This window comes from Dysidea avara, chromosome 3 (assembly GCF_963678975.1).
Source record: "Dysidea avara chromosome 3, odDysAvar1.4, whole genome shotgun sequence".
Taxonomy (NCBI): domain Eukaryota; kingdom Metazoa; phylum Porifera; class Demospongiae; order Dictyoceratida; family Dysideidae; genus Dysidea; species Dysidea avara.
The window spans coordinates 16346448-16368276 of record NC_089274.1 but is presented as its reverse complement, the minus strand read 5'-3'; the positions used below and the strand labels follow the sequence as shown (position 1 = coordinate 16368276).

Below are 21829 nucleotides of genomic sequence, written 5' to 3'. Positions count from 1 at the left end.
CGCACTGTATACTTCAAATACTTCTTCACATATTTTTCCATGATTTATCAAAACAGTTTTGGTCCCACAACAGACCATGTGAAAGCTTATTTAGTCTGAATGATCTTGTACATACAATATACAACTGTTGTCTAAGCCAAGTTGTTCCAATCGAGGTCCCCCTTCTTCATCATATTCAAGCAATCTACGAGGATAGTTTATTAGCAGTGAGAATTGTGCACTGGTTTCTTGATTGCTGAAGACATAGTCATATACAACCTAAAACCAAAAGTTAATTTCATACATCATAAATACCACAACTTAAATACCTTTAATTTATCTGCCTTGTTAAATCTTCTTTCAAATCTTGATCCATCCGGTAGCTTGAACATAATTCTTACAACATCGCTGCCTGAACTTGGGGGCTCTGGAGGTAATGATTGTAAAAGAGCATCTTTCTCCTTAGCTAACTCCTAAAAAAATATAAATACTTGGAAGACACTCATGGTGGGAAATTAAAAAGTTCATATACTGTTCTGCTTTAGAAGATTATCAGAAAGACATGTAGTAAAGGGTTAGATGGTGGCTTCAACATTTATGTCATAGACTGACTAGACATACATGGAATCTATTCAGTGCCTTCTGCCACCAAACAAATACATATAGCTGATTTGTGCACAATGCTTTGCCACAGAAATGTCAACAATCTACAGTGGACAAACCACTGACTGATTGACCAATGATAACACAACTTGACTTCTATTGTATAACTACACACAGCACAGATTCAACATAATAATTCTTGTGTGCATTGTTTGTGTTACAAACCAAAGAAGCAAGCATTGTTTCTCTCTTAACTTGTTTTTCAAAGAAGGCAGCAATATTTAAAAAGCAATGATCTCCTGAATAACCCAACAGTACAGAAAAATAAACTCGAGTTCCAATGATATGATATTTATGCAGACAATTTTTAAAAAGAAGCCTGCTGGCCTAAAGAACTTTGGTAGTGTTTCACCATTCAAGACATGGCTTCTGAAGCAGGTCTAATACAAACATATTATGTCAACATGATAATTAACTCAACAGTATTGCATTAACAAGACAATGTGTTACCTGTTCTTTAGCAATCTCTGCTAGTTTCATTTCCTCTTCTTCCTCTGCTTGTCTTTGTAAAAGAGTTTCCTCATCTTGTTTCTTTTGTTCCTAAAGATAATGAGTTAGAAAATGGAGAGAGCAGAATTTAGTTTCAACCTTTTCTTGATCTGCTTTCAAAGAGTCAAGATAAGCTTTGTCTTGTTGTTCCCTTAATAACTGAGCTTGCTCTCTCTGTCTCCTATAAACAATTACACTCAAATTCAGTAAGGATGCTTCAGAAAGTACAGCACAGTCTCTTGACGGGGTACTGTATTCAAACAATACTACAGTTGAATGTAATTACACAAATACCTTCTTAATTGATTAGACAAACTTTAACCTCTGCTCTTTACAGTTTACAATACGATAAGGACAACAACAACAAAACAATCATAAACTCACTTTTCTTGACGAGCTGCTACCAACTCAATATCACTGAAAGACAGGGCTTGTTGCAAGCGACTCACAAGTTGCTCGCATGTTATGAGACCTGATATGGAAAGCATAGTGTAATGAAATGGTTACTATTACTTACCTTCAATTCTTGCAATGACTGACATTCGGTTGTTCCTCGGTGATATAAGGCACAAGAAAGGATACGATCTCTCTCTAAGAGCGTAAGAAACTACAGTAGAAAATAATTTCGTATTCCAATAGAACATTCAGTAAAGACATGTATGAGCGTCACAAAAATTCCCACCAATTTTTTTTTGTTACATTAAAGTACTCAAAATGAATGAGGTACTCTTTAAGTGAATGTTGAAGAATAATCTAGACAAAATACAAAATCAGCTTTGAGTGGCCACGGTTACTGTGTGCAATACTATACCGTACAGAGGGAAACTTTGGAGGGGGGAAAATTTGGCGAATCAAGCAAAATATCACTGTTGGCGAAATAAAATTTGGCGAATTGTTAGCAAAGCGCACGCCGTATTGAATTAATTAGATCACTAATCACTGTGCTTGAAGCGAGAACTGAAGTGCCACACCTCTCAGCGATTCGGCGCCTGGAGTCAGCTACCAACAAAAAAGATAATACTATATAGACAGTAGATCTACACCCTCTGGAATAGTGAATATCGTACTTAACATGGTAGGACTCGCTATACTTGTCATGCCCGTTTCGAGGTGAAGTTTGAGGATACCACGTGCACAGTAACTAGCTACCTAGTGAGGTAGTTGAGGAAGGCTTGGCTCTAGCGTAATGCCTGGCCCACTATCCCTTGGTCGAGTAGAAAATCGATTAGCTAGAGGCTTGGTTTGCTATTTTCTTCGCCACCAAAATATTTGGATGGGGAAAATTTGGCGAATTCATAGTAAATCGCCAAATTTTAACGACGCCAAAGTTTCCCTCCATACGGTATATAATAACTGAGTGATTATCTTGACAATTTTAAAAGTGGCCACTCAATTGCTACTCCTGTTTAGAGCTCTGACCACCTGCCTTCAGTATATATCAGGGCAGCCATAAAACCTGCTAATTGTTGGATATTTTCTGCTGACATTAATCAGCACGTGTGAAGAGAAATCTACAACCGAGTGATTACTGGATATCAAAACAATTAATCCATCACTAAATTTTATCGAAAACATTGTAGGCCTATCACCCTATCGTATTATGACCTGGCATTGTTGTTTTGAATTTCTGAAGTACTGGGTATTCAGCAAGACATGCACAGTATAGTGACACAGTGACTAAACACAGTACAAAATCACATGACAATGATAATACACATACTGTACATAATTGTATGTAAACAATACACACAAGATTACTGTATGTATACATTACAAATTTCAAAGTATGTAGATTAAAGCGGCAAAGAATTTGACAGTTTCAAAAAAAAATCACTTGTTTTCCACACAGGCTGACCTGATATAAGATACATCTTACAAATAGTAGAGGATGAAATATTTGCAGACATCCAAGCAACCACAAACACAATGTAATTCTCCATTACTTATTTGTGATAGCATGTATACAGTATAACGTATGACAGGTTTTATAACAAGATTTTTAATTTTGCTCATTTGCTAAGAGTACAGCACTTTCACTGTCAAGAGGTAAGTTTGTTAAGCCAAGAACAAAACTAAGGGCACAGTAAAACTGCACATGACTTGAAAACCTCATCCAGCCTGTGATGTCACTTTCTTTATCAAAATTTTGCTCTAACATGACCAACGTCCACATAAAGTTTTCTAGATCAGTGGCACCAATGTACCTATTCAGAGGTACTATACTGGCACATACAATCAAGCCATGACACTATGTCACCATGTCAAGTGATTTATTCGACCTTACAGTGGTAACAGGGTAGTGTAGAAATGTTTGGGGGAAATGGTCACTACAAGAAGATGGCCATATTAATGAGGTGGTTGCTATTGTGTGCTTAGAAACATGGGTAATATTTCTGCAATGAATAAAATTAAGACTTATCAACATCAGTTTGTATTGAAAACATTCAGAAATGTTTTGCCTTGTTCTCTAACCACATTGCCTTTACTCCTGATAAGCTGACACTATTACGATGGTTGTGACAGAAATATCACAAAAACATGTTTTGGGGAATTTTTCTTGTGTTTTATATTTACACCTAGTTGTAATAAAACAAGCAGACGAGATTAATTTGATAACTTAACAACCAACTACTGTTTGGCACCATATTTCGTATCTACAACAGAAGATTTAGAATTTTACCAAGTACAGTACTTTAGTTATGTGTGCTTATTCAGAAATAACTGGGTTATTTTTGAGGGTAGAATCTTTTTCAAATGACTTATCTCAGAGGATTAAAAAAAAAAACGACTTGATATATCAATAATTATAATGACTACCTAGCATAACAATTCACAAGTAAATTTTTCATGAATGGAATTGTCAGTCTTGATTGAAAATCCTTAACCTGCTATCTACTATATAAAACTGAAATGCTGTCTGTCTGTCTGTGGTCCAGCTAACTCCCCAACAGTGGCACTGACTGACCCTGGATTTGCTGCATATTAATCGCCATCAAGCTGGAACCAAATAGTTTATCAATAGAAGTTTGTAGCATGTCCTGTTTGCAGAACAGCGCCAAAAAAATCACCATTACTGCAATTTCGTAAACAGGTATTTCAAGCACAGCTACTTCCCACCACATGGAATGGCGATTGCAGCCCTATGCCATTGATCTACGTTATAATACATACTCTTTGGTGGTAGTTACATGGCAAATTTTACCACTACCGTGTCACAATGGAATAAAAGTCTTGAACATTTACTGACACATGCCACGCCCACATTTTGTCCGCAATTAACTTCAAACTCTACAAGCCTACTCTTTACCCCAAATTGATTATCCAGTGGTGGAATTCATGCCTACAACTAATGAAATAACCTAGCAATTCAGCAAGAAAGCAAACAGACAGGAAAGTCAAAGTATAATATAATGTGAATTTACGGAAACACACTTACCTTGAAATCCCATTGCTATGTCAATAGTAATGACATCAGATGCGTGTGACATGTTGAAAAATTCTAAACAATGCGCAATGAAGGAAAGCGAGTTTCTGTGCTTTTAGAATGGTAAATAGGTGAATCACCGCAAAATAGAAGAGTAACAATGAGGCATCTCTGCCTGGAGTTATATCTGTTTTTGCCAAACAACACAAAGTCGCGACTGAAGAGGAGTGATACCTTTGACCTCCCGGAATATGAACTATGGAGTAGAGTGCGAACAGCGGAGGCCTGAACTTAATGGGATAGGAATACAGCTTTGAGTGAGCCAAAGTCAAACAGGAGTGGTCGAGGCTATGAGTGAGCCGAGAAACTGGAGTTACTGTACGTAATAAACTTCCAAGTGAGTGGATGGAATTTAAGGTTCGCACTTGGGCACAGCAGATGGATAACAGTGGCAAACTACAGATATTTGCAGGCCTGCCTTTAGTCTAGCTTTAATGCCCTGAATCACATGATCAGCTGGCAACTTTAACTCAACTTCACTGTGTGTTCAACTGATCAATCATATGGATGCACAAACCAACTCCATATGTCACATATGTACACTTGCTGTTTGTCTTATTTATTACGTGTGTGTGTCAATGTCAGAAAGATTATTGAATGTCTGCTACATCAATAATAATATTAGCATTACAGTTGGTGAGCTAAATGGATCACAGACATGTACACTAGAGTGTATTTTGCTTCTACAGCAATACATGTATGGTTAAGTACAAACAATACAATATTCGAAGGACATGCACAATATTATATCAATCATTTAGCTCAACCTGCACAAAGGGCAGGTACCGCAGCTAGTATATGATAAGCAAGCTATTATTTTACACATAATTTTCACTCGACATCATAACTTTAGAACACCGTTTGACACACAAATGCATGTACTACACAGGCACACACACACACACACACACACACACACACACGCACGCGCGCACACACATTATAACCACACAAAATTCTTTCATGCACACAAGCCTCACCAGCTGCTCCTTCGCCACTGTTAACACTGACCCCCCAGCACTGACAATCAAATCTTGTAACCAACTGAATTAACTGCTCATTACACAACACAGTCCGGCAGAACTCCCCAGTGTCTCTATGATTGTCAGAGTGTAAGTAAACTAGAAGATGACTTATATTCCTCCGAACACCATCAATAGCCTGAATAAACAATGCATGTCCATGGCAGTCTATTTATAGCAAGTGTAAGTTACTTCTCTATAAGGTAACGGTAGAAAGGGAATGTGTTGGGTGCCATAACTCTGTTCAAATTGCTGTATGAAGTTTTGCACATCAATGAGAGGGTCCCTGGGTACTGTGGTGACAGCATATGACATAACACATACGCAACATGACATTACAACTAATCCTTACTAGCAGGTCTCTGACTGAATATCAAACTTGCTATGGAAAAGGCCTCAATAGATAACCAGTATGAATGTAAGGAGTCTTACTGATAAAATGGTATAGTCCATGACTGATGGAGTACACAAACCGAAAGGGCATCATTGACCAAGAAATCAGCCACTCAGTCCACGTCTATTATTAATATGGCATACCAACTAATACTAGTCTATTTACTTACCGTTGGCAGATGACGCTGAGCAATTGGGGCACTGATATAAGGTCTAAGTATATGTACATGTGTACAGACGATGTTAGGCTGTAGTAATGTGGTACCTCACAGCTGGTAGTTGGTGTTGGCCTTGTGGCTGCCTGAAGCGTAGCTCACTTGCAGGAGGTGGAGGGGGCGGGGATGGTGGGCGTGGTTGGTCAAACACAGGCTCTGCTCCTTCTGCCATGTTCAGGGTATCCTGAACAGCTGCCTGTTGACAACACTGGTAGCACATGAAAAACTTGATAGGTTATTTTCTATCACCTCAATCACCCATGCATGCCTTTCCAAAATGGCTGTACATTCCTCTTCATCTTCAAGCCCAGTGACTTCCTACAAGGAAACGATTCAGCTATTAGTCTTGTATTTAATACTTTTCCTTTAACCAATTCTTAAAAATTTGGCATAATACTTATAATTCTTATATAATAATATTTCAAAGGTCTTGTTAAGTAATTTGGAGGGTACATGTACGCAAAAGGCAAACGCTTGTACACATTCATTTTGTAAGATAGGTTAGCGAAGTTTACCTGGAAATGTGCTAGTAATTCGCTTTCGTTTAGTTCTACTGTGTTACCCTCGGAATCTGAGTCATCCGCCATTCTAGTTTTTAAATAATGCACACCATTCCCTAATAATTAAAAACTAAATACCACTATAGAAAATATTGTAAACGTTTGACAGCACTTAAGCGTCAAGCACACTGAAGTATTATTAGTATTGTGCATGCATTTACATGCAATGATAGGTAAGTAGTGCTAGCCTCCTTCTGTCCTTGGTTAGGGACTGAACCTCATTCCTCCACCTGCACTGATCATGTCTGAGTATCCACATTATATCAGTGACATTAAAACACACCTTTCTTGTGCTACACCAGATGATAGGTGGTGCCACTCCAAATGAGAAAGTTGCTTATTTTAGAATATGCAAATTTTGTATGGGGGCTGCATTATATCACAGATCAAAAAATGTTAGAAAAAGTACAGACTACCAGACTTATACCTTCTTTGAGGGAATTACCCTATGCTGAGTGCAGGGGTGTAGCCAGGATTTTTTTAAGGGAGGTTCCAACAGAAGTATTGAGTTACCAGAAGCAGGGGTCTGGGGGTGCAGCCCCCAGCTGCCAAGAGACTTTCAGTATTTTAATGAATCAAAGCTCTATATTTTATGCAAAAAATAGTACATTATGCATAGCTATATAAGCGCCCCTGGGATGAAGCTTGTACTATACCTAGTGGAAACAGACAGCATAACACATAGAGACACATATAGACATCTGTAAGTGATAGTTATCCCACTGGTATAGGAACCATGAATCCACTGATACAATAGATGAATTTCATAATAAGGAATGTTAAACCGTTGCCCCTAGCAACCTGAATTTACATTATTTTGTAGGTGTGAATGTCAAAAGTAACATCTCCAATTTTTAAAAGGGTAGTACATATAGGTCATGAGATATGACATTTTAAAGTTTGCAGTTTTCCCGTACATTATCTATGGGAAGGGGTGACAGTTGCCCCTTCTGGGCAATCACATGGATAATGTATGAGAAAACCACAAATTTCAAAATGTCACATCTCATGATCTATATACTCCATCATTTTAAAATTTGGAGAGGTTAATTGTGAGATTCACAGCTACAAATAATGTTAAATTGAGAAATGACATTAATTGAATTTGTTGTATTCCCACACATTATTTATGTGATTGCCCAGAAGGGGCAACTCTTTCCCCCTCTCATAGACAATGTATGGAAAAATGACAAACTTTAAAATGTTATATCTCATTACCTATATATGCTATCCTTTTAAAATTTGGAGATGTTACTTTTGTCTACAAATATTGTAAAATTCAGGTTGCTAGGGGCAACTTTAGTTATTATGAAATTCATCTATTTGGAACTACTCAATTATAATCAAAACATTATAACTACAAAACTATACATAGCATGGATTCATTCTGTATGCCCAAGTTATCTTTAAACACTGCACACCAAAGCTATAGCAGTATATGGTTATTAAATGTTAAATGTTAGAATGTCTGACTAATGAAGTTCCTTAGGATATTTACATGCATGTTCTATTAGAGTATACCTGACTGCTCTAATAGAGTATATACCTGACTGCTCTATTAGAGTATATCGATTTTTTTACAAGCTTTCAAGAGGGCTCATGTTAACTCTGTAAATCCTTCCCTGGGAAATGAATGCAAGCTTTATCAATGGTTGTGCTGTGCCATACACTATTACTCACTCATTTTGTCCTGCCACACTAAATCGTAAATGGTGTGTTAGGGTCTTGCTGTAAACTCAGATGTCTAAATTTACAGGGGGGTTCCTGAACCCCTGGGAACCCCCCTCCATATGTCCCTGGAGTGCTTATCACACCTCAGATTACCATCCCTGTACTATAGAAGGAAACAAGGAGACATGGTTTTAGTATATCAGATGTTAAATTACATGGTCTACCCAATGTTGATGCTTCACTTTTTCTCCCCAACTACTTAGTAACAAGAGGTCACAATTTCAAATTATATAAGGAGACGTTTAACAATTCTGCAAGGGCCTACACATTTTGAATAGAGTAATCAATGATAGTTTAATTACCGGATTACATTGTTAATGCTGATTCATCAAGAATTTTTAGATGAACATTGGATAAATTATCATCATTTTTATAATGTATGTAATTCTGTGCCTTTTTCCTGAAATTAATACTAATACTACTGAAATACTCTAATAAAGCAGTTACATTTTTAAAATACAGTGCATAAAAACATTGATTTTTTAAAATAGTGCCGGACATTGAAGGATCTGTACCTGCAATGTGAATGGCTTAGAAAAGGAAACCACTCGGTTGCAATTGGGGTGGCCTAAAAGAATAATCAAATGCTCTAATAGAACATTCAATCATTGCCCCTGATGAATTGCCAAATAAAATATCAAGCCATACCACTTTCACTTGATTCTACTCCTGGGGTAGCTACCATGCACTGTCATACTAAACTCCAAGTCATTATTAGCATGGCAATGGTTAATCTACCCCTGTGTAAGAGCTGTTTGACTCATTGTGATTGACTGACTTAAGCACTGAAAGAAAAACCACTGCAATGTTAATAGTACATGACTTGGGGTAATTTAGTATGACAGTGCATACTAGCTACCCATGCAGGAGTAGAATCAAGTGACAATCCCTCGGTGACAATGGTATGACCCAGTCAACCTGGATGTACTATAATAGCTGCCTGGGTGTGGTTTGAGATACTGACCAGCTATCTGGAGGCAACATGGGCTGTACAAGATGCTACTGGTTCAGAAATAAAGTAAAAGCACTACTGCTATACTTGAACCTTATTTTACATTTTACATTCAATATATGGAACATTTACAAGTAGCTACAAAAGCTGCATGAAACAATAGCTAATTACTTTAGAAGCACTTGACACAGACAGACAGACTGAAAGACAAATATGTAATAAGTGTTTTCCTATTGATTGTTTAATTACATTTAATTTTAGCTTCATCATGTTGAGTTAGAATTTTTTTTTTTTAATTTAAGCCAGAAAGTGGCAAGGCTCTGGTCTGATGCTCTTGAATGCAGCTACTGTGAGAGTAGCAGTATGCAAAAGAATAACAGGAGTAGGTGAGGCGTACATATGACTAATACAGTCAATCATTGTTTGACTGCTATATTAGAGAGTATCTTGATATTCTGTAGTGCTAAAATTCAGTTGTCTCTCAATTTACTAAGGCAGCAGCTACCTTGGTTGCTATTAGGCAGAATGTATTTTGTGTACATAAATGCTACTCAAAACTTTAAGTACATGCAGTATTCCAAATTACCTCCTCCTCACAGTGTTTTACACTCTGAGTCCTCCCCACTAAAGCCGGAGATCTGAGCCGTTTGCTTTACACTTTGGTGCTAGTATTTTAATCAGTTAAGACCACTCTTACAGTGATGAAAATGTATTTTGTGAGATTGCAAGGACCAGTGGAGTGGAGAAAGATGACCTGATGCTATATTGCAACTAGAATTCACACTAACAGTAAATGACCATTCGGTCTTTATGTCCCGTACATATTAAATGTGCTTCTTCACAGTGTATAAAGACAATGCTTGTTTATAATCACAATATTATCTTTCTGTTATTAAATTTTTTCCAACATAAGAGTTGACGTGACAGAACTAAGCCAACAGTACGTCTGCACATTGGTAGAAGACAGGTGGAGCTTTGGGGTTGTTAGTGACGTAGGTCACCTGAAGAAAAGAATATAATGCTGACATAAACTACGTATACCAAATAGTACCTGCACAACTGCATGATCTGTGCTCATTCTGTGTGACAAAATATTACACTATCAGTAGCATACAGCACATAGACTGCTGCTTACTTGGGGAAGGTTACATTTAAGGTGTAGAGGTGGAGGGATGTGGTATTCGAGTCTGCTATCATCCCTACTTGTTGGAAGCTTGGCTCTGCAGAATTTGCACCAATGGAAACAACAAATTTACCCTGCAACTAGAAAGATAAAAGGGGTTTCAGTAATACTGTTTGGTAATATACCGGAGAAGTTGAGTTAAAGTGGTCAAGATTCTTTTGGAACACGACGTAAAATGGTTCACCAGCTCTACAATAGTCTCCAGTTACAGAGAAGGGGTGTGGCTGGTTACTTACTGTACAATGACGACAGGATTCATAGCCTTACGCCCGCCACACGGTCCATCCAGCAGAATACAGTCATTAGCACCTATATCATATAGTTTAATTAACACATTCATAACTGCACACTTCGCCAGTGGTGTGTCGATGTTCCAAAAACATCGTTAGTGTTCACGATGTGCAATAGCCACAATTCTTACCGGCTGTATTTATCCCATTCATAGTCCCACGCTGGTGAGGATTTAAGAGACAGAGGTGAGCCTCACACAAGGCCACCGTTAGCACAACTATTCCGAAAAGTATGTACTTCATCTCCGATCACGTGACTAGCAGAATTTAAGACCTGATGCGAGCATAGATAGTATATTCTACGTACCTATGATGCGAGACTCTATTGGTGACCAGGTAAGTACAAACACTGTCTCATGTACGCAACTTCGTCACGACATAGAATCGCCACCTGCTTTTCAAACAGTATCACACTGGAATTTAGCCGGGTTATAGCTGTGCAATTAAAAACAAATTATTTTCAAAAAACCAGTTTCTATAATGCAGTCCAACAAAACACAACACAACTTTTCAGAGGATCATTATCCACAAGTTTAAAACATCATAATGTCTGCACACTGGTAAAAGACTGCTGGAGCCTGTTTGTTATTTGTCACATATTTCACCTGTATATAATAGGACACATTACAAGCTCTGATTGGTTAGATCTTAAGGCATACCTGAACCACAGCACCATCAGACATCACTCTAATGGAAAAGCATATGGTAAATTAGCATTTGAGCTATAGTTAGCTGTATATTGCTATTGTATCAGACCTGTAGATCATACCTCTACAAAGGCTGGTATGCATATAATGATATTTGATAGGTCAAGTCATGAGACATGTGTGTAATGTGATATAATATTATAAGTAATAGTTTTGGTGCATGGCATAATACTCACTTTGGAAAGGTGACATTCATCGTGTAGACATGCAGAGAAGGAGTACCAGAATCCATCACCATTCCAACTTGTTTGAAAGTTGGAGAAGCAGAATTTTCACCAACTGAGACTACAAACATTCCCTATGCAGGCATTAGCTAGCTAATAAGCATTTGAAATACAGCCATTTTTACCGGATCAGCTGTGTTGAAGTGATCAAGATTTTTTTGAAACACAACAGTGTATGGAACTCCAGCCCTGCAAATAAAGAATAAACAACGTACATGGTTGCCGCGAAACTTTACAAAGAAACCTTACATAATTCCGACAGTTGGCTTCATGGCCTTGCGGCCTCCGCATGGTCCGTCCAGCAATATGCAGTCATTAGAACCTGTAGGGAAATAATGCGGTTACAGTGACATCGGCTGAGCCCCGCTCACCAGCTGCATTGATCCCGTTCATGGTGCCACGCTGTTGTGGGTTGAAGAGGCACAAATGAGCCTCACATACAGCCACCATAAACACAAACAAAGCTACTCCCAAGAATAAGTTCTTCATTTTCACCTGTCCTTGCGTCCTTCACGTGAAGCAAAAGTTCTGCAATGTAGACAATTGTTTGCAAAATGTCACATGACCCTTATTTCATAACAACTCGTCACTTTTAGTCATACGTATCCTGAAGTGATGCATCACATCCTGAAGTATGCGGAGTAGTGCTTGGTTTTGAAAAACGTACATCTAAAATCAAAGTTAAGATAGCGAAGAGGATAAACAAAGTTTGGCCGCTAGTACGTAACTAGTAAGGTAAAAGATAAGTTATTTCGCGTCTGTTGGGGATGAACACGTGATGGTTGGACTCTGAGAAAGTCAGGAGTGTCTAGTACGAGCAAATCCACTTCCAGAGCTCTGCATAACGAAGCAAGATGAGTAATTATGGAAACGACTCGTCCAGCAAACGGTGAGCTATCATTATATATATGAAGTATTGTAAAATATTTCAGTAGTTTGTGTGGAGAAGCGGTTTAGGTACACGGGCTTCCCGATATCATTGCGGTACATGAAATTGACTAGTACCTTTCAAGTGGCTAGTTAGAATTGTTAAACTGCTGCAGCGGTCTGTGGTTTGTTGAGGAGTGCCACGTGTAGACAAGCGTAGGGCTTCGGATGGGCGTGTTTCACCCAGGCTGTGCTTATTATAATTAGCGCATTCTCAGGGTTTCTGTATCCTCACATTGAAGTGTCAAGTGTCACAAACAACAGTTCCCCTTGTATAGACTCCGTTGTGATTTTCATCCTGAAATGTAAACTGGCAAAATTTTGTGCATTGTACTAGAGTTTTGTTTACGGCAGGGTGCTCTCAACAGGAAATCTAAATTTCCAACTTAAAAAAAAAAAGAATGATTTGTGACCAGCTTGAAAAATGTGTACTGATCTCTTTGAGTTGATACTGACATTTGTGTGTAAATGTTTAAAGCGTTTTGACTTTGGGAAGCTGTCAAGTGTTGGCTTTTTGTGAGAAGAACCAAAACAGTAATAATTGAACTATATAACCAGTCCTCTCTTCAAATTCTAGATTGAGCGTGTAAATTTAATAAACAAAATGAGTGATTTTATTGGGTAAGTACAAGTAGTAACAAGGTTGATCTAATCAATGCCACCCAGCTGTCTATTGGTTTATGTGGTTACATGTTGGTTTGTATAACTCTGTATGGATACCATAGTGACACACTGCTGTGTTGGAAAACATTGAGCTTGTAAGGTTTCTGGGAAACTTAACTTAATTGGCATCACAATTTGAAAGTCCTTATTTCATGAGTTTTGCTAAGTCTTTGATTTGTTTGCTTACAAAACTACACCATGATGCCATGAAATGTTGGAAAATTCAGGTGAGCAATTTTATGGCTTGCAGAGTATTGTAAACTTCTATACCCAGTCAGATATTTTGTCTAACCTACACTATATGCCAATACTGAAAATAAATTTTAAGGGTGCTATTTTCCAGGGCAATTCTTGAAACTTAAATACAATTACGTAGATTCCTTTATAAGTTTCAATCTTTTAATTTCCAGCTTTATGTTATCTGTTTTAGTTAGTGTCTAAGTGTATGTGACTTCACAAAGTTTATGTATGATTCCTGGTATGTGTTGTCATAGCAACTGCCACTTTGTTCCCCCATAAATAGTTTTCCACATAGGGAATCAGTTATTTATATCATGAATGTACAGGCAGAAAAAATAAGCTAATGCATTTTCTTGACAAACAGGAATAGAAACTGCATTGCTGGCTTATTGACCTCATTATCTTATTTGGTGCACAGAATGCAGAGGAGGTTGGTTACGCTTCATCAGACATCTTTTGATCTCTTAAGAGCAGTCGAACAATCAATTTAACCCAATATCCTATGTGAAAATGAGTTGGTACATGTCCCAGACACTTCACAAGCCTCCTATCATCCACCCTTAATAGTAGTATGTGGATTAAAAAGCAAGTGCTAATCGTAATATGGGATAGTGCAATTATAAGATAGTGAAAATACATACCGTGGTAGTGTAGAGGCCAACTATTGTGGTTTAGATTTTTTAACTAATTAACATTATATTTGATATTTCATGATAATTATCCATCACTATGGCTGAGTTGATAACACTATAGTATGTTCACGTTGAGCTGAATCCTGAAAAACAGCTAAAAATTAAAAGTCAACAGAGTTAACATTTCAGCCAACCAGATGATTATTGGTAATAGCAAAGGTGTCAACAACAGACACGTATGGTTTGGCTCCATTACAAGTTCGGGAAAGGGCTGTAATGGACACTGTACTTATATGGCTTCCCCATAGGAAATTTATTGTGAAAATTTTGATTGGCCATAAATATTATGTCAAACATTTGAACAAAAAGATTGTGAAACATTTTTAGCGGGTCAAGCAGTACTACAAATGAGCCAAATTTCAAGATCGTGTGTAATTGCATCCATGAGTTGTTAAACGTTTTTGAGGGTTCAGCTCAACGTAAACATACTATAGAACTTGCAAATTATGTCTCCTGACATGTTTGATTATGTAACCACCACTTACATTTTTGCATCTAAAACATAAATTATGACTTGTCTAAATTATAAACTGGCACGTTTCAAATTCTTCCTAAGTAAAAAGATTTTATGAGATACCAACAATGGAAAATTTTATAGTCAACCATGCTATACCTGTGGCCACATAACTATCCTGTTTGGTGGAACGGGCTAATTGTACATTGTCTGTTGTGCTCTGCACTAGATCCATATTCTTCCTCCTAACACCCCGTTCACACTATCCCGGGTTAGCCAGAGTGTTTTCAACTTGGGTTATTGAACTCGGGTTGCACTTGTTCACACTACTGCATCTGACATGAGCTTGATAGTGCGAGCGCTGAATAATAATTAGCTAAGACAAGCGCATAAGCTTTTGATTATTAGGTGCTTAATAAAAGGCACTAGAATTGTAGCAAGGAAGCATAGAACCAGCTGAAATAAGTCGTACAATGCTAGAGACACCATGTTTAAACTAGTGGATGCTCCTTTCTCCAGGATTATCAATGCATCATTCAAGCGTAATCGTCACACGTCTACTAGACTGTACGGTATGTCGTAGCCATTTTGAAGAACAGTCTTAGACCATAGAATATATTCGCTGTGTGGCCAACAGAACAAGTTATATTGTTAACTTGAGTTAGCCAGCTCGAAATGCGTTCACACTGTACGCTATCCTGAGCCAAGTTGGGGCCAACCTGTGCCAGCCCACCTCTCCTTGTCATACCGTGCTGGACCCGGTTCGGCATGGCTCGATTGATTCACACTGTAATTTGTTTCGAGCTGTGCCGTGGTTAGAGGGTAGTGTGAATGGGGTGTAAATATATATTTTGTATTCTTTATTGAGGTGAGTTTTAAATTTTTTGGTTAGTTGTTAGGTTTAAAAGCTTTAATACTAATGCTTTGTAAATAGGAATGTGGAAATGAAATTGTTTACATGAAATTTGATATGCTGAGTTAGCAGTAAATAACATCATAATTATTTTATCGTAAAAACAATTTGTCACCGAAGTGCTAATTAATGACAGAGAAGGAGTGAGAAATTCTGTTACCTTATGTTTACAATGTACAAGCTCTCCAAATTAATGACTAAGAAAAAATTTTAAATATTTGGTTTGTCTCCATAATTTCTTAAAGTGGCTATGGGCTCAGTTTGTTGACATCATGAAGCCATTTAAGTTTATGATGTAATCATAACAAAACACGACAAACACATGCACTGTAAAATGGTGTGATTTGTTTTTTCTGGCCTTGTACAACGATTGTAAGCCAGGTGAGCAAGCTTAGAATGTTTCCTGAGTTGCCTGACATTGTGAAAAATCACTTCATTTTATCGCAATAACATCACTACAAGTTGTTGTGTAGTGTTAATTAGTCCTCAGCTGCTTGTTTATTCCTTTTGCAGCAGTACAATGTTAGGCCAAGCAAAGTTGATTGTTAGATTCCCATTTCAAGGTTTTCAAAATATCATGCGGGCGGGCGGGCGGGCGGTCGGTCATTATTCATTATGGTGGGAATCTAACAATCAACTTTGCCTGGTCTTAACTGTTGGTGATTTTTGACATTGCTCTCCCACGCAGCTATTGGCTTGACATCCTACTATATTATAAAATGAAATATTACGTATTGTTCATGATTTCACTGGCAGTAAAATATTAAACAGCTTCATCAAGCGCATAGCCCCTTTAATTACTGTACTTCTGACATTCTAGCAATAGAAGTAGACAAAATGTGTTTTGGTCCCAGGGAAGTTATATGGTAGTTATATGTTGCCATCAATTGGTAGCAAAAAAAAAAAAATCGTCAAGAGAAAAACTAACATTTTTGCCACTGATTGATAGCCCCTTTAATTACTGTACTTCTGACATTCTAGCAATAGAAGTAGACAAAATGTGTTTTGGTCCCAGGGAAGTTATATGGAAGTTATATGGTAGTTATATGTTGCCATCAATTGGTAGCAAAAAAAAAAAAAAAAAAATCGTCAAGAGAAAAACTAACATTTTTGCCACTGATTGATTATGAAACAATGCTAAAGTAACAAACTTTCCATGTGATTCTTGTTCAACATATGTATACTAGCATTTGTGAGTTAATAGCCCCACAATTAATAGGTATTGCTCAGTGTGGGAACCAGTAATAGGAGAGGAGCTGCAATGTGAGAGGGAGCCTGAAGATGGATATGCTGTGAACATTAAGACAAATTGTTGGCCTTATGTCTCACATGTTATTAGGAGTAGAGGAGTCCTAATAAAATTCAGGCGTGGAGGACTTTGTTTGCCTCCTGGAGTATTCCAGCAATGTCATTGTAAATAACACAAAAATTGTAAAATACAACTGTCAGTTTAGCTGGGAGGCTTTCTCCCATTGAAACTTTCCCCTATTACAGTAACTCTTGCTAATGGCTATACTAAACCCTACACTGTATAGCCAGAAATTTTCGAGTGAGTAATGATAATACAATCACAAAATGTTTGGGATTGCATATAGCTTAGCAAAACAATGTTAAAAGTTTACAGGGGTGTTCTAGAATAAATACGAAAATTATATTTTGCCAGTTGTGTGTCCCTTGAAAATTTCTAGCTATGCAATACCTTACAAGGGCAGTGATTGCTTTTATCACCTACACGTACCAAGCAACTGAAATTTTGTCTAGTTTATTAATTACCTGTATGTACTGTTGATTTTCAGTACATAAGGAAAAATATACAATAAGCTGTATGTGTACCATATAGCAATGTGTTATATGTGTACCATACAGCAATGTGTTATGTGTACCATATAGCAATATGTTATGTGTGTACCATATAGCAATATGTTATGTGTACCATACAGCAATATGTTATATGTGTTAATTAGAAAGATGCCAAAGGTCTGTCCAATGTAATTTTGCTAATAAGACTCTAGTGGCTTCTGTTCTAATATGTGTAATAGTGTTAACACTTGGGCTGCTAATGACACATACAAGTAAATCAATTTCTTTGGCATTTTGCAGTGTGGAGATTTGAGTGAAAACCCCACTCAAAATTTATGAGCAGTTTGTTACATTAGGATTGCTTAGTGATTAAAACTGGAAACCACAATCATAACATTGCTTTGCATTGATCATTGTGTAAAACAAAGGGTTAATCCATTGTCAAAGGAAAGCAATTACCTGTAGGTAAGCAACATGGCATTCATTGATTTTCTCATGGAAGTGTTTAAGAAAATTAAATCAACAATGTGTGATAGTATTATGAAGCAGTAAGCCAAACAACTAAGTAAAGAGCGTTTCTTTAGCTACAACTATTAAGATACATAACAACCAACTCTACAACATGGTTACAACCAATATTACTGAACGCAGCCTGCACGTGACTGTTTATAATTATGTAATAGTATATATATACAATCATACTGGCGTCAATTCTCGACAACATGTTTATTAACCCTCGGGACACCAAGGGTTACTGTAGTTGTCTTGTGTGGCTGTGTGAATTTATTGATACCACTTTAACTGCTGCATGCTTCATTCATAGGATAAAACAAGGTGTCATTAGGCTTCTCTTGATGAGTTTAACAAATGAAATGTGTAGATTGTTCTGAAAGCACTTTATCCAAAAGTTATGGTGATATTTGCTGTTTGTGTTGGCCTTACATGCTTCTTGATGAACTCTCGATGTACAGAAGTGATAGCAATAAATTCATTTCAACCACAATAATGTATTACATCTAGCGATACTCCACTGATTCAGACAAGGGATCGACAAACCCAACATAACCAGGGATGAGATTTCAAAATCTTTAAGATTTCAAGTGAGATATCAATTCCATAACATCTTGATTATCGTCGTTAACTAGTCCAGATTTTACCAGCGATCTATAACATTTCAGGCTAGGCTTCTTGCAGGTTCCTCGGATTTAGGCTAGAAGCTCCTTGGCTCTTTGAATTAATGAGCCTTCATGGATCATGTGGTTGGTAACCCTATTAACCCTATTATGGTATTAAAAAATAGAGTGCGCTATTAAAAGCTAATGTCTAACAGGACTATGGTCCACATGTTGTCCAAGTTGTTGTCACACAAAGACTACTCGCTGCTGCTGCTGCTTGTTTTGTGCAAATTGAAACCAAAGCTACTGTAAGTTGTTCATTAGTACAAATTACATTTTTACACTCCTGGTTTGTGTGCTAATCGAGGTGATAATGGTTGCCTGAAACAGGACAAAACAGCAAAGCCGATCCACATGATGTCACCTGGCACTACGGATCTGGAGATAGTACATCTGTGTGTTTATTCAATTTCCCCAAGGGTTTTGCACAGTAATGCTTCCATTTTAGTAGCAATTGTAAATGTTGCTTGTGTGTTTCATATTGTGCAGAAAAAAATTGACACTTTTCCTTATACATGTAATAGGTCTGCTGTGACCAGGGAACATGGTAGTGGTGGGAGTTCTACACGAAGATCCTACCTGCCATTCCTCAAACCAGCTCGTAGCTCTCGTGGCAGCTTATCTTCACAGGTCAGCATAATTGGTGACACATTTAGACACCTCTCACAATATTACTTCTTTTCTAGCCGAGAGACCCTTTCTTTCTTGGCAACAGAAAGCCAGCGCCATTGAGCAGTGGGCAAGCTTCATTGCTATCGTGAGTCATGACATTAATCACATGATCTCTTAGTGATGTTATATGTTACAGGGAGGCCACAACAACCAAGTCTTCCTATTACTCACAAGACTCAAAGTCGCAGCAATATTCTATGGTAAGCCTACTGTTTTCCATAGTGTGCTTTAATTGGGGTATTGTATATAGCCCCTTCAGATCCACTCAGTTGGGAACAAACAGGATCATTCTCACCGGCATTACTCTCTATCTTATCAGCAACAGTCACTATCACAGCAGCAGCCACCGTCATCTTGGAAGAGGAAACATGCTACCATGTTGCCCTCACCTGAGGTATGTAGGCTGTGTCATGTGTATAGTGCATGTGGAGGTAAATGTACATGTATGTGCTTGCACACATGCACACACTACATGCACACTACAAACACACACACTACATGCACACTACAAACACACACACTACATGCACACTACGAACACACACACTACATGCACACTACGAACACACACACTACATGCACACTACAAACACACACACTACATGCACACTACGAACACACACACTACATGCACACTACAAACACACACACTACATGCACACTACAAACACACACACTACATGCACACTACAAACACACACACTACATGCACATATGTGGACACAGTACTTGCACTGTTTATTTTTCCAGGTATCTGCTAAAGTAGGTTCTCTGCCTCATCTTACACTTGATTCTACTCGAATAAAAGAGGTATACATAACACTTATTTGTATCATCACCTCAACAACTCCACTGTGATTGTCATAGCAATCACGGGAGCGGTCTCTATTCAAGGACTCGCTACCTCTATTTGGGGTCAGTCGGACATCATCAATATCAGGAGACATTGTGAGTTCTGTCATGTGTACAGCATAGTGTAGGGTACACTATATTATACACTTAGTAGCCAAGCTAGCATCAAATCCGTTTTAGTGAGGCTTTACTGTATTGTTCCAGTGTGTTCCTAATTAATTGTACAGTGGAACTTTTTATCTGATAAAAACAATTGTTACAACACAAAGGTTGCCTTTTGGGAATCAAAACATGTGTGGTTGGGGCTAAAATCTTTTGCCTTGATTCTTTTAGAAGTAACTGAGTATTTCCCTTCTAATGATAAGCTTACTAATACTGCTATGATGTGGACAGACCCATAGACATACGTACAGATACAGTTTTCACGGCAAAGTCAACAGGGTATAATAGCTCAGTGTTTGTTTTTGCATTGATGTTGCTAAGCAACTATGCAATTGTCAAAACAGTGACAACACTGTCTGTTGTCATGGTGACCACATTATACACCAAGTGGTGAATTTACTATTATCATTTTTCTGTACATGTGGCATGAAATACTTCCAAGTATTTCGTCAAATATAGCGTAAGGGAACATAGGTTGCGAAGTTCTCACTTCTCTATGTTGCCATCAAAATACATAAATTTACGGATGCTGGACAATCTTCTGTCCACGTTTGATGGGTGGTAAGTTGTGCGAAAGATGTGATCTCTCATGATTAAAAGATGGCACAGGACTTGAGTTAGGCCAGGAAAACTGTGACTTAAGGTGTTGTACTATGTCTTGAAGGAAGCACCATTATATTATCAGCACTACAATTTATGAATTATTATTAACCCTCGGGGCACCAAGGGTTACTGTAGTTGTCTTGTGCGGTTGTGCAAATTTGTTGTTACCGCTTTAACTGCTGCGTACTTCATTCATAGTTTAATTAAAAACAAGGTGTCACCAGGCTTCTGTTGATGAGTTTAACAAATGAAACGTGTGGATTGTTTTGCAAGAGTTTTATTCAAAAGGTATGGTGATATTTGCTGTTTGTCTTGGCCTTCTTCGCTTCTTGATGAACTCTCGATGTACAAAAGTGATAGCAATAAATTCTTTTCAACCATAGTAGTGTATTACATCTAGCAATATTCCATTGATTCAGAACAAGGGATTGACAAACTTAACAAAACCAGGGATGAGATTTCAAAATCGTTAATATTTCAAGTGAGATTTCAAGATTCCCATAAGAGGTTAATTATCATTGTCTAGTCCAGCAATCTACAACATTTCAGGTCAGACTACTAACGCTTAACGAGACTACGGTCCATGTGATGGCTGAGGTGTTGTCACACAAATTACCACGCTGCTTGTTTTGTGCAAATTGGAGTCAACGCTACTGTATGTTGTTCATTAGGTACGCATTGTATTTTTATACCTAGTTTGTGTGCTAATTGAGGTGATCATAGTAATTGTGGCCCTGCTATAGAAAACGGGACAAAGCAAAGGCAATCCACGTGTTGTCACCTG

General features: G+C 37.8%; 4 protein-coding genes across 4 annotated transcripts in view; 1 reads left to right on the top strand and 3 right to left on the bottom strand.

Moving 5' to 3' along the window:
- Positions 1–18: 18 nt before the first annotated feature.
- Positions 19–6861, bottom strand: LOC136249694 (FAS-associated factor 2-like). The gene is made up of 14 exons (XM_066041779.1): positions 6761–6861; positions 6495–6563; positions 6296–6441; positions 6201–6243; positions 6070–6154; positions 5990–6019; positions 5830–5930; positions 5596–5776; positions 1649–1738; positions 1516–1603; positions 1231–1312; positions 1093–1182; positions 309–452; positions 19–258 (listed from the first exon to the last, which is right to left on the bottom strand). Exons 1-14 carry the CDS (start codon positions 6830–6832, stop codon positions 91–93), a joined length of 1389 nt encoding a protein of 462 aa, XP_065897851.1. The 5' UTR covers positions 6833–6861; the 3' UTR covers positions 19–90.
- Positions 6862–10308: 3447 nt separating this feature from the next.
- Positions 10309–11408, bottom strand: LOC136249693 (uncharacterized). The gene is made up of 7 exons (XM_066041778.1): positions 11269–11408; positions 11093–11218; positions 10908–10980; positions 10797–10860; positions 10624–10745; positions 10540–10567; positions 10309–10489 (listed from the first exon to the last, which is right to left on the bottom strand). Exons 2-7 carry the CDS (start codon positions 11202–11204, stop codon positions 10418–10420), a joined length of 471 nt encoding a protein of 156 aa, XP_065897850.1. The 5' UTR covers positions 11205–11218; positions 11269–11408; the 3' UTR covers positions 10309–10417.
- Positions 11400–12481, bottom strand: LOC136249692 (uncharacterized). Its single transcript, XM_066041777.1, has 6 exons — positions 12264–12481; positions 12142–12214; positions 12018–12081; positions 11845–11966; positions 11621–11648; positions 11400–11566 (listed from the first exon to the last, which is right to left on the bottom strand). The coding sequence occupies exons 1-6, from the start codon at positions 12379–12381 to the stop codon at positions 11495–11497; spliced, it is 477 nt and encodes a 158-aa protein (XP_065897849.1). The 5' UTR covers positions 12382–12481; the 3' UTR covers positions 11400–11494.
- Positions 12482–12532: 51 nt separating this feature from the next.
- Positions 12533–21829, top strand: part of LOC136249682 (dual specificity tyrosine-phosphorylation-regulated kinase 4-like) — a 21418-nt gene continuing 12121 nt past the window's right edge. The window contains exons 1-7 of the mRNA XM_066041766.1: positions 12533–12781; positions 19281–19386; positions 19443–19513; positions 19565–19628; positions 19679–19822; positions 20179–20238; positions 20296–20376. Coding sequence (XP_065897838.1) covers positions 12747–12781; positions 19281–19386; positions 19443–19513; positions 19565–19628; positions 19679–19822; positions 20179–20238; positions 20296–20376 — 561 coding nt within the window. The 5' untranslated portion in view covers positions 12533–12746. The remainder of the gene's footprint in view (positions 12782–19280; positions 19387–19442; positions 19514–19564; positions 19629–19678; positions 19823–20178; positions 20239–20295; positions 20377–21829) is intronic.